Source organism: Hyposmocoma kahamanoa, unplaced genomic scaffold, assembly GCF_003589595.1.
Source record: "Hyposmocoma kahamanoa isolate Upper Pololo Valley unplaced genomic scaffold, ASM358959v1 210, whole genome shotgun sequence".
Taxonomy (NCBI): domain Eukaryota; kingdom Metazoa; phylum Arthropoda; class Insecta; order Lepidoptera; family Cosmopterigidae; genus Hyposmocoma; species Hyposmocoma kahamanoa.
The window spans coordinates 6889873-6906238 of NW_020653731.1; the positions used below are offsets into that span (position 1 = coordinate 6889873).

At 35.5% G+C, this 16366-nt stretch overlaps 1 protein-coding gene and 1 long non-coding RNA gene across 3 annotated transcripts in view; one reads left to right on the plus strand and one right to left on the minus strand.

The window, feature by feature from the left end:
• The window catches only part of LOC113227410 (paired box pox-neuro protein-like), a 56778-nt gene that overhangs the window by 16520 nt on the left and 23892 nt on the right, over positions 1-16366 (plus strand). The window contains exon 3 of the mRNA XM_026460321.1: positions 15959-16179. Within this exon, the coding sequence (XP_026316106.1) occupies positions 15959-16179 (221 nt within the window). The remainder of the gene's footprint in view (positions 1-15958; positions 16180-16366) is intronic.
• LOC113227412 lies at positions 1482-4904 on the minus strand. Of its 2 annotated transcripts, none has more exons than XR_003310190.1 (3): positions 4700-4904; positions 3236-3659; positions 1482-1931 (listed from the first exon to the last, which is right to left on the minus strand). It is a non-coding gene; the product is annotated as an uncharacterized LOC113227412 (long non-coding RNA). The 2 variants fall into 2 exon arrangements; XR_003310191.1 differs by having other exon boundaries at positions 3236-3651; positions 4553-4904.

Genomic DNA, 16366 nt, shown 5'->3' on the forward strand with positions numbered 1-16366 from the left:
TGAACTTACTGCTTGGCGGCAGAAATAGGTAAGGTGGCAGTACTTCCCTGGACGAACTCTTTCACAAGGAGCTCTACAAATTTCTTTGAGTTTCTATGAGTATGCATATCAGAATAACGGTCGGGACGTTACTCAGAAGACTCATCATACTGTAACCTATTTGTACGGTCCACTGCTGAGTGGAGTCTCCTGTCATGCGAGGGTTTAGGCCGTAGCTCGCCATGCTAGTCCAATGCAGATGAGGGACTTCATTGTGAACTTTCTTCGACATGCAGATTTCATCACGAATTTTTTACCGTATCTGTACCATGTAACGAGTTGAATCCTGGTGTCCTTAAATTTCGGGGTGAATACAGTTTACTTTTATGTTTATCTAATGCACCCAGCTGGTTTAAGTTTACTAAAAGTGTACTTAATGCACCTAGGTGAACTAATTGTGAATTGGTTATTGGCATCCGATGTTTGACCACCATGATATAAAATTATTTTTGTGACATTATTCCTATTACTAGTTTGTAATAATTACTAATACAAAGATCGAATTAATATTTGACCTTGAAATTAAATGAAATGTTGCTTACACCACTTTTGCGTTGATAACGTCAATTGAGGCAACACTTTAGTACTAGTCCATTTGTATTGTGTAATCTGATATCAATTTATTAAGTGTATGACTTGATGATTGTTCTAAATAAATTAATTAATCAGTATCTCAAATCGCAATACACTGCTGGATATAGGGCTCTCCCAATGTGCGTCACATGGCCTGGTTCTCACAACCGTCTGCTGCCAGCAGCTTTTCGCAGATCATCAACCTAGAGGTAGTGCTATACTATGTTTGCTAAGTCGTGATCTCCACCCAACAACTCGTTTCCTCTATCAGTTATCGGTTCTTCAACAAATATGGTCAGGTTGGTCAGGGCCAGCACATTGTCATTTCAGCTTGCTTTTTCTACCAACTATGTCGACAACTTTGGCTCTGTGTCGGATCATTTCGAATGTTATCATTAAGTGAAACTCCGAGCATAAATAAATGAATTGTGAATGAAAACTTTTGTGCTTCTTTTTCCAAATTCTTTTTCTAGATATAATTATGAGAACATTCTCTGAGACGATATTAAACAAAATAAAGCTTACGCAATCGTTTTATTAATAACAAAAAAAAAAAGACACGCCTAATCAATAATATAATATTGAAATATGTTTAAACAATAACAAACAACAAAAAATTAAAAAAATCGCGTTCTCAAGCCGTGACACATCTTAGATATAAATATTGCAATCTTGCTTTTTGTAAAAGAAACATTATCCTTAGTCAACATTGTTGGGTTAGTCAACTTTAAGAAATATTTGTTCTTCGATTGAAAAAATTAAAAAATTCGTGTTCTCAATCCGTGACACATCTTAGATATAAATATTGTAATCTTGCTTTTTGCCAAAGAAATATTATCCTTAGTCAACTTTAAGAAATATTTTTTCTTCGATTGTTTCAGTTTTGTTGCTAAGTGTGTTATTCGTTTCTTTTGTTGCATTTTATTTACCACTATTATTAAAAAGCAGATAATATTATTTTTCTGTGTCGTTGATTGTGTCCAAAGGAAACGGAACAAAGTTGATAGTAGAATAAAAAAAATACTGCTCGAATCTGTATTAAGATATCGTGATGTTATGAGACCAATCACAATGTTCTTTACAGAAAAGTTCTAAATAGTCAATCACCGTTGTGAAGTGACTGATGAAGTGATGATTTTACACGAAGTCAATACGTCAATTTTTTCGAGAGTTCTTCATATATGTACACCACATTTCTCCATAGAACTTAGCAGCAATGGATTTCTTGTCTACATACGGTAATTTCACTATAGGCTTATCCAGGTTTAGATCGTCGTAGTTTATTGCAGTAGGAGCACACCTCACCACAAGTCCAGTTCCTGCAAATGGGTTACGATTTTATTCTAGAAATCTTTAAGGAAAGTCAAGATGGACATACTCTGCAAAGGGAGTTCGGTAAAATTGAGATCAAACCGAAGTTTCGTTTGATGTACTATCAGCAAAATGAATACCTTTTTTTCTTTTCCAAAACAGTTTTGTTTGCAGGTGGAGATAATATGGAGATAAATACAACCTTTTGGTTGTAGTACAAAATATGAACTTGAACGAGCAATGGTCGCTACTGATCGCCGTTGCCTATACACAATACAGAACCGTTTAGGTGGTAACGCTCAATTTACCATCCCGAGGTACAGAATGGAAGCGATTTTTGGAACCATAGCATAATAAACTTTTCAAATGAGTGACATACAAACTTCTCGCGTAGTCTCGGGAATGTCCGCAGCTACTGTATCGTGTCTACTTAGTTAAAATTAAATAATAACCGACTCTTGTTGGTGGAGCAGGTTTCCAGGTGTAGCCACGGACTCCTAAATTATTTGATTTCTTTACAAAATATAACTTCTATTTCGTTCCGCCGCACTGTAAAGGTCTATCCACACATATCCGGGACGTGGCCGGGACGTGGACGGGCCGTGCTCTGTCAGGGGCTCAAAAACATATCGTTGTGTATATTTTGTATGGACTCGTTCACGCATGTCCGTGCCGGGCCGGCCCCCGTCCACGTCCCGGGCACGGCCCGGATATGTGCGGATAGTCCTTTAATTGAACTTACGTCACATGTCATAATTCAACTTAAAATTTCGACCGAAATTAATTATTTACATTATAACATAGGACAATTCTAAACCGAACCATGTAAACCAGTTTTTGTTATAAAAATGCAACTTATATTCCGTGTTAAACGGCCCCGTTTAATTAGTACCCAACGCGAATCTGCACCTCAAAACGCAGATGTACTATCAGCGAAGTTGAAGCCCTCCCACTCTCAAAAGAGTTTTGTTGGCAAGCGGAGTTTATAGCTAGCCTCGTCCTTTATTTTGTTGACTTTTTTTGTGAAAACTTATTCCTTGTAATAAATATGATTTAGTCTTTAAACGCCATTGTTTGATAAGAACGAGTAAGCTATGGGTGACCGCCTCTGGGTGCTCCGTTGGTGGCACGTAAAAATAATCCTTGAGGTATTAACTTGTCGAGTTTGCTGATAGTACATAATTATCATAAATATTTATTCTTATTCTAAATATGTTGACTCTTATTGTCATTTCAATCCATAAAGTAAAATAACGAAATATTCGGAATAAGATTAACAAAACCTTTTTCAAAGCGTATTTCTTATTCTTACCTAACTTCCCATTCAAATTGTGTACGACAATAATTCATACACTAAGAATTTTCATGTACAAGAATATGTATGACTGCACAATTTAAAATGTATGGCTTCACGTCCCTATAAGTTTCAAATTTGGAACTTTGAACAATATACTTGTTTCCCAATAATCAGTCGTCGCGCCCATCAGGTTTATGTGCGCAACCGGCTGCGTATTTAAGGCAATAATACAAATAGCAGCACATATTATTTTTTCTTTAGAACTGACTGATGCAATACTACGGTAAATTTAAATTTAAATTTCAGTCGGTATAGTGTACAACCAACATCAAATGGGGTCAAGTTTCTCTGCTACCGGTTGTATATTAGCAGATATTATATTTCACATTTCACGTTAATTTCCTTTCAAGGTTTTAGTCCAAGTCATAAGTCTATAAGCCTATCTATAAGCTCTTGCACATCTTAGCACCTTACACACCGCAATTTTAATACTTGGATTATACAAACAAAAAATTGATCGGTACTGGAATTACGGTCAGCGATGACGGGAAGTGAAGAATGCAATCCTTCAGTACTCTGTTTAATAATCACGTTGAATACTTCTACTCTTGGTGTAACAAAGCCACATTTGATTATACTATGCTAAAAGTGCTTTTATACGAAAATGTGCAAGTTTATAACTCTCATTTTTTTTAATGTAAAGTAGGAGGCAAACGAATAGACGAGCTACATGAGCTGCTTATGCGTTGCCAGCCTTTGAGAACCCTGTTGACACGCTTTTTGAAGAGTCCCATATCATAGAGCGCAAAAGAAATACTTCAGTAGGGACACTATTTCACATATTTTAGGTTCGAGAAAGGATTCAACGCGTAAATGATGTGGAGATGGGCTCTACTCGATTAGTGGGAGGTGCGGTGGTAGAAAATTTCAAAGGATTTCCTCTGAACACCACATTATAAAGACAGTAGAAAACACCTATAGAGCCAACGTCTCTCTGTAGACAAAGGGACTCCATACCGTCTGTGAATTTGGGTTCATCGACAACACGAACAGCTTGACGTTGGATGGAGTCAAGTGGATCCAGCTAGTATTTGGGAGGTCTGGCCCATCGGGCCTACTAGCACCATTTCATACAGGGTATTATTATATTTAGTATAAAAAATTTGTTCGCAGACATTAACAGTCCACCTGCAAAATTGTTATTTTACAGATGTGGCCTTATTACACCATAGGCGCAATTTGCGTTTCACGCTTTCCTAAGAATATAGAGATAAATTACTCAACGAGCTTTGCTCGATTGTGATAATTAAAAAAAATTGTACCCTGACTTACATAATTGAATTACAATTTCGTGTTCCATGTTACGATGTACATAATTCATTATTAATAAAATTGCAAGTTATATCTGTTAGATCGTTAAGGAACAATATGCCGCATCTTTTTTAAAGTACCAAGCGACGGGACGAACACGTCGTGTACCTGGTGGTAAGCGACAAGCCTGTTCATAACAGTTGCAGTGCCGCTCGAAGCTTTACACCAGAAAGATCTGAAGGATACTGTCACTGCGGCCGTCACCCTGAATCATAAGTTGACAAATATTTCTGCCAATTGACCATGTCAACTCATTATTTCGTCCTGCAACCAATAACCTTTTCGCGTACCCTGTAGCGCAATGAAACCAAGTGCGGCGTGTATGGTGTAGACTAAGAATTCACACTTCAGGACTCTAAGCTTTTGGAAATTAATAGATGGAAGACCCTTATAGCTCACAATCACAATTTTCCAATCTTTCGCAACTAACACTACTGTTTGCCGTAAATATCATAAGAGTTCTAACAGCTTCCAAATAATCATTGCATCTACAACGATCAATAGCAATTTGTGCGTGTACTATTTGTATAATAAAGACAATTCCTATAAAAATAAGATAATGGAATAAAAAATTTACTTTTTGTAACTAAATAAAATTGCACACTACAGAATTTGTTTCGTGGTTCTGACATTGACTTAATTTTTTTTAATATTAAAAAGGACATAGATAAGTGTAGAAAATTGCATCCAATTATATATCCTCCTAAGGTCCCGTGTACATTAAAACGTGAAATAATATGTGAAGTGATTCAGACCCTGGCAATATTACGGTTATGATCACGTAAAAGCCGTCTGTACATTGTAATGAAAATATTTAATTAAAATTTAGTGCTATAATACCGGGTTATTCTAGCAGTACTTTATTACTTATTTATTAAGTTTGAAAAGCACAAAAAAAAACAAAACATTCCACTATAACATACATTATGGTTCCATGACTTTTAATAATTAATCAGATTACGCTTAAAGGATGGTCTTAGAGGACGCTTGCATGTTTGAACTTACCTTACTACCAAATATAGATCTAAAAAGTGTCAGATAGTAAAAACAAAACCTTAAAAGTTTGTTTTTGGTGAATTTATTGTTTTGTAAAATGTCAAATATTATATTACAAGACTATATATATTACTCGTACATTTTGGACCGTTCTTATCGTAAGCGGCATAGAGTTGGATTTAAATCTTAAGTGTCAAGCTTGACGTGTCTTGACCTTAGAGGATGGAAAAAATGGAAAAAAATAAAAGAAAGGAGCTGCCCTAAGTACAGAATCAACGTGCATATTACCAAAATTTGAAAGTTACAAATGGCGGATTTCTTTAGTGTTGTACCATAATCTATCGATAAGTCATTATCGACATGCAAATGTATGGCTTGAATTTTTGTTTCTTTAGTTTACTGTAACCAAAGTATGCCTAAACATACACAAGTCTGATAATTTAATCTCGAGTGGTATATTATTTTTATTGTCAACACACATTTTTAAACTTCAAAAAAAATTTATTTTCAACATTACAACTGGTAACTTATTTAGTAAAAGTCACCAAACTGCTGTGCAGTTTGTTGGCGACATGCGCATTCTTGCTTAATTATACCTACTTTACTTGTATTTAACATTACGTAGTATTAATTGTACTTACTAAATAAAATATAAAAATTACTTTAAGAGGTACGCCTTTAACGTACATTTTAGTACATATTTAACCATTCTTTCTTCCTTTTTTCATTTGTAGGAAAACTTCAAATAATAATAATAAAACAATAAAAACCTCATAGTGAATTGTTTTAATAACAGAATATCGATAATATGTATGCTTACAAGATCAACACTATCTCAAAATAATCGTTAACAACAATCATCAAAATATACAAACAAACAGGCAATCTAAAGTAACAAAAGCAATATTTGGCAAGATTTATAAATAAACTACTTAAATAAGTCTAATTACATAAAATATTCGGGCTATTGTGTGATTTATAGACAAAAAAATAACACATGCCTGTGCAATGTAACATTCGATTGATTTGCAGTTTTTCTAAAGCCGCATCCTTTAATGCTGCAGCGTCGCATTTTTATTAATACCTAATTATTCTCACTGTCAATATTTTTGTCCAATTTAATTATAATACATGTGAATAATTCAATACTACATTTGGAAAAACATTTGTTTTGACATTTGATGTACTTCCCTTTGACAACGGTATCATGTACCTCATGTACTTGAAATGGCCACGGTTGGCATTTAAAATGACGTTACGAATTTTCGATTCCCGTGTTTGACACAGACCAATGTAATGCTATCTCTTTTGGCTTAAGACGGCACGTAATAGTTAAACAAAGACAATAATATGTTTATGTTTTCGACGTCGAAATGCATCATATACAATTATAACGTCTGATTTATATATGTCAACGTAACATGTCCCTGTACTAACATCATAAACAACAACTTTTATTCCATGTCATTTTACAAAACGTCATAAATTTACCAAAGGAAACTTGTGGTAGAGACCACGAGGTGATGGTTGTCGCTAGGGACCGCGTAAATTACGTCACAACTTTGTAAGGCAAAGACATATTCCCTGAACGTTATAACTTCAGCCTTTTCAATGCGAGAATGAATAGGCATTATATTTAGGTGTGCATGCTCCATCGTTGATGTCATCGTCACTTTCCATCAGGTGATATGGAGATCAAATACGCACTTACATTATATCTATAGACTCTGGCGGTCATAAGATGAAACAACATTTTGCATGCAAACATTTTACGCGGTCACTAGCGATAACTATCACCGTAATCTCACGGTAGAGACATTGCGAGATTGTTAGTATTTTAAAATAACTCTCACTCATGGAGTAGGTATAACCTCGATAATCTTGGTACTTGGTACTTGGTGTAACGGGCTAGTGTCCACCACTCGACGTCCAGGCGCCTGTATTGCGTGTGGTGGGTGCAGGGTCGTACTCGTTTCTTATTAAAACTTTTTTATAACAAAAAACCCGACCTCAAAAGTTCGTAGAATTGGATCTATTTGCCAAGTTTTATTGAAATTGGTTACCGGAAAGAGTGCGAAACTGGATTCATCCCCAAGTTTGCCACCCTTAGAGGTGGAATATTTTTTTCAAATTTATATGGGACCAGCACTGAGGTACCCTCTATCCAACAAAAAAGAATCATCAAAATCGGTTCACAAAAAAAGAATTCTCGCGTAACATACAAACAAAAATACAGTCGAATTGAGTCCTTTTTCAAGTCGGTTAAAAAAACCTACTTCAAAAGTTTGCTTACACACTTTCGCTGTGTTCGTAACCCCGGCCTCCTCAACTATAACTACGTATGGAAGTCCTCGTCAAAACGAATTATTTGAATACAAACACGGGGTAGCTGCTGTACACTGTTGAGGAGTTCCTCTCATCTGTCTGCCATTTCCATCATCAGATCAGCATTTAACTACATTTAAATTACATCTATTTATCAAGTTTATATCCCGTAATTTGCCACCCTTAGAGGTGGACTATGTTCTTTAAATTTAAATGAGACTACCACTATTTAAAAAAAAATCATCCAAATCGGTTCACAAATGTCAGAGTAATCGCGTAACATACATCCAAATAATACAGTCAAATTGAGAACTTCCTTGTAGCGCATCGCTACAAATCTCTTTGTATACATTTTATAATATAGTCTTTTTTAAGCTTAGTTTTATATTTAAATTCTAAATTTAAATGTGTTTGTTTTTGGCGCCTTTTTCTTGACTTCAGATTGTGTTTGCTGTTTTGCTTTGATAGCGACAACGTGCTTTTTAGTAAATTATTAAAATCTGTAAGTACATTTGCTTGGCCTTGCTCATTGGTTGTTAGCACCCACCTTTTAACCGATTGATACAGTCCGCTACAATTCTCTTTTTTTAAAGGCGATTAAAAACAAAAGGTGCCAGATAACACCGTTTTAACAGTGCCTACTCTACTGTGTTTCAAATGAAAGATGTGAACAACCTACAAAAGAACAAGCAAGACAATTGCATTAAACTTATTTCGTTTTTTTTAATATCAAGTGATGGAACGAACAAGTCGTGCGCCTGGTGGTAAGCGACATGCCTATCCATAACAGTTGTAGTGCCACTCAGAGATTTAAATCGCAAAGATCTTAGGGGCACTGCCACTGTCACGTTGAGACATAGGTTGAAAAATCCCAAGTCCCTACAAAACCGGAACACAGTAATGCTCACGCTACAGCTTGGCGGCAGAAATAGGTAAGGTGGCCGTACTTCTTTGGACGAACTCTTTCACAGGGAGCTCTACTGCTACAAACTGTAAGGAAGGCGTATAAGAGTTAATAGACTATAGGAAACCCAGAACTAGCCCGTGCAACTGTAGATGGTCGAAGGGCTTTGGGAACTTAAACAAAATATGAAGGAGATATAAAATGAAAATGATCGGCTTTCATTGCAAATAAATTACAATAAAATAAGAAAGCGATGTCATAAATGTGTTGTAAATCATAAAAATATGCGACTTTTATTTTATGCTGTAAAGACTTACTCAGAACGGATTTCATGGAAATTAAAATGTTCGATAATCCGTGATATATCCATGAAATCCATGTGTACGTGTGTATTACACCATAATACATTTTAAGATTTGGGTTCGAAGATGTTTCAGACTACGACAAAGTAATTATTGTACCTTTATGGAATGATATGCCAAGTAACATTTTATAAAATTTTTCCTATCAAACTTATATAAATCCTTAGGAAAAAAATAATTCGTTAATAATTTCGCCGACTTCCAGTTCCTTGCAAACATAGTTTTAGTATATTTAGTATATAGGTACCCACCCAACGAGGCTGTCATTCGGTACTTGTAAATTTCACAGAATTTCCTTTTGTAGTTCTATTATAAAATTTCGCGGCTCTAGAATTCAGAAAATGCATCCCAAAAAAATTCCTCGCTCCCGTTCGCCTACCAATTGGCGGCTCCATAAAATCAGTCACAAGTTGTAAAATTCGCCATAACCCCCACGATATACAGCCTATATACAGCAAAAACAAAAAACAAAAAATAAAAAACTTTAAGAGAACATTTTTACGGCCTCCGATTGTAAAACTGGAAGCGTATTAGCGGTATAGTAATCTTAAAACGCGTGCAATCCGTATTTTTAAAGGCGATTCTTGAAAGTTATATCATAAAGTTTACACGCATGTGGCTGCCAAAGCTATAATTCGATTGAAACTCTCGGCAATTTTTATTTTAAAATTTGTTTTCTCTAGTATTAAAATGTTGTAATCCTTACGCGTTACTTACATTATTTATAATTTAATTTTATGTACCTAAATAATGATAAGACTGTTTATTGTTAGTGCCATTTACCACGATTACAGATAAATAAACGGTCGTATAATTTTTAGGTACATCAAATTAAATAATAAAAATCTGTGTAACGTGATTATAACAGGGATTACAACATTTTAACACTAGAGAAAATAAATTTTAAAATAAAAATTGCCAAGACTTTTAAACGAATTATAGTACAATCTCCGGAGTACTGTTGCTATTAGTGACTGACGTACTAAAGTAGTCAGTGGTTAGACTCAGCAGGCAAATTAATTAGTATGACTACACAGAAATAATAAAATAACTTTTATCTATTATAAAATAATAAATATTTTAAAATATATATATATACCTAGAGCAGTTCACACACAGTGAAGTGCCTAAACCTATTGAGGATTACTGCTACAACAGTTCCATGATGCTTTCGAGGTACCTCTGCCACGTATCTTTCACCTAAGCATTGAACGTTTATGTTCGTAGAATGTGTGGTTAATAACGTCTAACTCACGCAAGTTAATACAACATTTTTAACATTGACATATATATAAGCAGTTGGTAGCAGTTTAGGGTCAGCATTTCTATAGCAAACGCCTATTTGTGTGGCCCAATGTGCATCACCGTCGTAAAGTAAGGCAATCAGCGTGCGCGGGAGCCGATGGCGCATTCACCGTGAAACGAAGTTGTGCAGGAATGATGCGGTATCGTCGCGTAACTCAGTAGTTACGGTTTAAGGGCTTTAGCTGCTTAGTTGAATTTAGTGTAAATGTAATTGCACTGAGAAAGTGATGGCGTCCAGTAAGTTAACTTTCTTTTTCTAAATCTGCTTACAGCTCTTGGTTGTAAGATCGATGCAAATTAAATTTTCCTCGACGTTTAGGTCTAACTTAGTTGTAGATTCGGGTTTTATTTCTTTATTTACAGATTGATTTAGTTTTTTTCATATTTTTGTATCTTTATTAGCCAGTGGCGATAATATGAATAAGTGGCTTTTCATTTTTGGACACCAGCCTTTTACAGATCTTTCCGCTTTCCTAATATAAAATGGTTTTTGAAATGTAAAAACATTTGTAAATGTAAGCCTCACGTGTGAGAAAAAATGGTTTCTTTTTCGACACGCAATAAATAAACAAACTAAGATCGTTTGATTTCTTTGTGTCTTAAATTTACTTTCTTTATCAGCTTTGTACTTTTTTAAATCAATAGCGATAATGCTTCATTTAAAAAAATTCTATGTTTGGAGTAATCTGTGTATAATATGGTTGATTGTACAATTAGCTATACGATTATCGTTGGTCAAACCTCAATAAAAATAAAATAAAATAAAAATAAGATAATAATCCTTCGTAGGACAATACGTCCATAGTAATAGACTGATACCCCAGTAAGAAAATTACAATATAGAAAGACGCTTTCAGATCTGTATACTACTTCTAGAGTTGTTGTTTTCGATAAAACTAGTTTTAACACCCAGAAAATTACCTATACGACACTTTTCACTAGATTTTGTATCTGGTATTGTGTTCAGTGGTTGTACTTCTTGAGTTCTCGCTCTCCATCCAGTACTTTACCGCACGCCGCCGGCACATCCCAAAGAAATCCCATAAACGCGAATTGCTACGAACAAATTAGAACGCTAATTTTATGTAAGGCAATAAATTCGAGCGCGATCGTCGATTGTTATATTGCTTTATAACGGCTTTACAGTAGCCGTTAAAGGACTTAAACTGTCTAGGGATTCGAATTAAGGGAATGGCTCTTTTTAGCCATTAATAAAAAGTTTTAGCTTTTTTATGTTGGTGCCATGTTTTTTTTCAAGCTTCAAATAAACGAAACTGATCCGCTGTAAAACAGTGAAAACTACAAGCTTAGCAGTAGAGCACCTTGTGATAGAGTTCGTCCAGGAAAGTACTGCCACCTTACTCATTTCTGCCACCAAGCAATAATGTGAGATTGCGTTCCGATTTAGAAGGGTAAAGGGAGCTGGTGACATTACAGGCACATGGGGCTTGTCAACTTATGTCTCAGGGTGACGGGCTCAACTGTTATGGACAGGCGTGTCGCTTACCACTAGGCGCATGCCTTGTTCATCTCGTCACTTGGTATCATAAATAAAAAGCTTTTAATAAATCAAACATAACAAGTTAATAAAATGGAAGCAAATTAATTTCCTACTCCACAAACTCAGTGATGGTTAAATCGTTTAAAATAGCTGCACTTATGTTGAATATTGTTTTCATGCAGTTAATTTTCTCAGCCTTTCTTCGCATAAAATAAATAACACATACGTAACAAGATTTTATTATATGCTTCTAATTTTGTACATGTATAACAGTTATGTTTATGGAGAAAGTAACCGTATATTATTATTAACTACAATCACCAACACCACCACCAAAACTATAGACGACACGTGTTACGCTTCTTTACGAATTAAAAATCTCTTCGGCCGAGTGTTGAACAATATTATGTTATAATCAAAATGTGTATTTCTATTAACAAATATAAACACATATTTATAACAAAAAACGTTCCTTTTTCAATCCGATATCCCTATTGATTGGCCCGACATATGCACACTACTACATGTTTCCAAAGGAACCGCTACAACATGTGCATACAATTATATAATGTATTACGTAGACAATATAAAAATGTTACCTACATCTAGATGTCGCAAAGTACTGTTTGCGACATTACAACAGTTCAAACTGTAACATGAGTTTTTGACATTTGATTTTAAATCCGGAAAATTAGTTTCATTTCCTATGTGTAACAATCGCGAAAACCTAAGAACTCGATATTTGATTTTAATTTTAATTTTTGGTACGCGGCACGCGCGGCGTGTCTAGTGCCACTAAGAGCAAAGATATAAGAGACACAGCCACTGCGCCTGTCACCAGGTTGACATCTCTCAATCCTCTAAGCTCTTAGGACTTAAGTTGACAAGTTTCTTGTGTCTGTAATTTCACCAAATTTTTTCGAATAAAAATTTGAAGCCTGCGTCCCTCTATGTGTTTATTAATTGTTTTGACATAAGGTCCTCTATTTATTAAATAATATTTTTTTGGTTTTTCTTTTAAATTATATTATTCCATAAAAAATATCAAATTATATAATGTAATATGACTTTAAGAATTTGCTATTCATATTTGAATGCCAAATTCTGGCGCAACACTCTGGTCTATACGAGTAATCTAAATATGTAAACTCTATTTACCGTGTATGTTTACAAATATTTTTTTTTACCTCTGTCTCCATCGTATCGTATTGAAATCAAAAATCTTGCACCATTTTCATCCGAGACTGCGTTATATACATATACTGCCCTGGAAGTGGCCTCTATGAAATGTAGCATCAAATTTACAATAATTCCTCTGGAATTAATCAAGATTATTATTTAACACAGGAATTTCACTGAACAAACAAATACATCGTGTTACCGTTAAAACATCAAAAAGATAAATATCTCCCTTATTACCAACCTAATTAACAGAGAAACAATAAATTTACCTATTTCGTTGACATCGTATCTTGAGATCTATAAAAAAAATTTTGGGTCTATAGTCGCCCCTTGTGCGATCCAGGTAGTCGGAACAAAATGTGATGTGAATTTGGCAATCAAATAAATATTAACTGTGCAGGTGTATACCGTTAATGCGAAATAACTCAATGTGTGACGTTTTCTTCGTTATTATCAGTTCGACAATGGTATATTCTTCATAATGAGTTTGTATTATGATTGCTTCAACGAAATTATTTAGCTGGTTTCTAATTGTATTGTTGTTTAACTGGTTTCTTTTGAATATAAGTTATTGAAGATTGGTTTTAACTGCTGAGCTCATATCGTGATGATGGCATCTAATTAATTTATAATTATAATTTGTGCAGGTCTTGTTTACATTGCCTACATCATCATCATCAACCCATTCATAAGTCCCACTACGGGGAACGGGTGTCCTCTTAGACAAAGGGTTAGGTCATAGTCCGCCACCTTCGCTCAATGTGGGAACCTTCTTCGACATGTAGGTTTAGTCATAGAGCGCATTGTAAATTTCATACTACTTTTTTACATACACATACATTTGTTTATTAAAGTCAATAAATAAATGTTATGTTTGTAAGCACCAACGTTGACCCGGATTATTATCAACAAATGATTTCAAATTACAATTTTACTGCGAGTGAAAGTTCTTATAACGCTCGAGTACACTTCGCCAATTCCATTATTTCCACTTTAGTTAACTTTCACATTAATAACAATTGGCTGACAGGAATGGGGTTGATAAAATTTCGAGCCATTTTTTTTTTAGAAAATGAGACAAACTCCGTTACTTTATTTGTTTTAAAATGATAGACATTAAATATAAAGACTTTTTTATAATACCAAATAATGGGAGGATGAAGTCAAAGTAGCCTGATGGTTTGACCTACCACCTGTCGAGCAGAGGCCGTAGGTTCCAATCCGGGCTCGCACCTCTGACTTTCTCGGAATTTATGTATGAAAGTTACCATGAGTCTTTCGGTGAATGAAAACTTCATCATGAAACCTACACGTTGAAGAATGTTCACGTGTGAAGTCCAAACAGCACTGGGACCCGTGCCCAGCAGTGGAATGTATGCCTGGTGGTCAGCGAGACGCCTATCCATAACAGTTGCAGTACTGCTCGTAGCTTTAAATCGCAAAGATCTAAGGGGCACTGCCATTGCGCCCTTCACGTTGAGACACAAGTTGAAAAATCACATCACACATGTGCCTGTGATTTCACCAGTACCCAGTAGTTGAGGTCCTTGTGAAAGTGTTCGTCCAGGGAAGTACTGCCACCTTACCTATGTCTGCCGCCAAGCAGTAATGTGAGCTTTATATAGCGTTCCGGTCTCGAAGGGTACGGGTGCTGGTGAAATTACAGGCACATGAGACTTGTCAACTTATGTCTTACGGTGACGGGCGTAGTGGCAGTGCCTCTTAAAGCTGCGATTTAAAGCTTAGAGTGGCACTGCAACTGTTACGGATAGGCGTGTCACTTACCACTTGCTCAAATTACTGCTTGGCAGCACAAATAGATAATGTGGTTGTTCTTCCCTGGAATTCTTTCACATGGTACTCTATTGCTACAAAAAAAAAAGATAGGCAGAGAGTACTTGGCAACACGTAAACATATTCCTTTGCATAATGGATAGTTTTTATGATGTCCCGTCCACCCTCCTGTATATTGCATAAGAACATTTGTCGAGTCTATATATCTCATTTCTTATATTTGACGAGCGTAAACTTCATAGATTTATGGTCATGTTTTATGAAATTAAGTTATAGCATATTCATTGATAAACAAATATAATTATTATAATTACAATATGCAACTAATTTTCAAAAAGTTCTGTTTCGGGTTTGATATTATTGATTTCTGGGTAATTCAACTGCAAGTATGTAGAAATGAGTATGCTCTCTGAAACATTACTTTTGTGACTTTTACAGTGGTATTTACATAGCTGCCTACTTACATAGGTACATAGTGGTATTTGATAATCACGCAAAAATCTACACATTCCTAGGTTCTTTTTCATCAATTTTTACAATTTTGGTTAAAATACTACTATAATTGTAAGTCAATGACTGGTACGCAAATTTCAATTTTTCGTTCTTCTGGCCACAAAGGTAAAGTATTTGCAGGTAAAAAACCAACTAGAATATGAATAATATTTTGTACAGAACCAATTGGAAAAGTATATTGATAACTCAGAAACTAAAATAATGTAACATTGTAACTGCCTCCGTGGCCGAACGGTTACCATGCCGGACTACCACGCAGAGGTCCCAGGTTCGATTCCCGGGCCGAGAGAAATAGTTGTATGGCCTACAATTATTTCTCTCGTGAGTTAGGGTGTAATTTGTGGTTGTCTATGTGTGTGTCCATGGCACCCGCGCCACAGGGTTTCCCTAGTGCGGAGCTATGTTGAGTGTGTGCGTTATTTATTTATTATTTATTGTGTTGTTCCTAACCACTAAGAAACTGTAATTGAGGATTTCCTTTTCAGGCCAAGCAGGTGTCAACCAACTGGGCGGAGTCTTCGTAAATGGTCGGCCGCTACCTGATGTCGTCCGAAAGAGGATAGTAGAACTGGCTATCATGGGTGTCAGACCTTGCGACATCAGCCGTCAATTGCTGGTCTCACATGGATGCGTGTCCAAGATATTGACGAGGTTTTATGAAACCGGATCTATAAGGCCTGGTTCTATTGGCGGGAGCAAGACTAAGGTAAGATTACATTTTTCTTGTTTTAATAGAATTTCAATTACAAAGATATCAAGTTGGTTGGTAAGTTGTAAATTTAGTATTGTGGAATAATCTTGTGGATAGGTAAGGATTTTATTCCTTGGTTCGTCTCCCCCTCTACTACCAAATCAGGAACATATTATTATTGGGTAAAGATTTCATAAGCAAA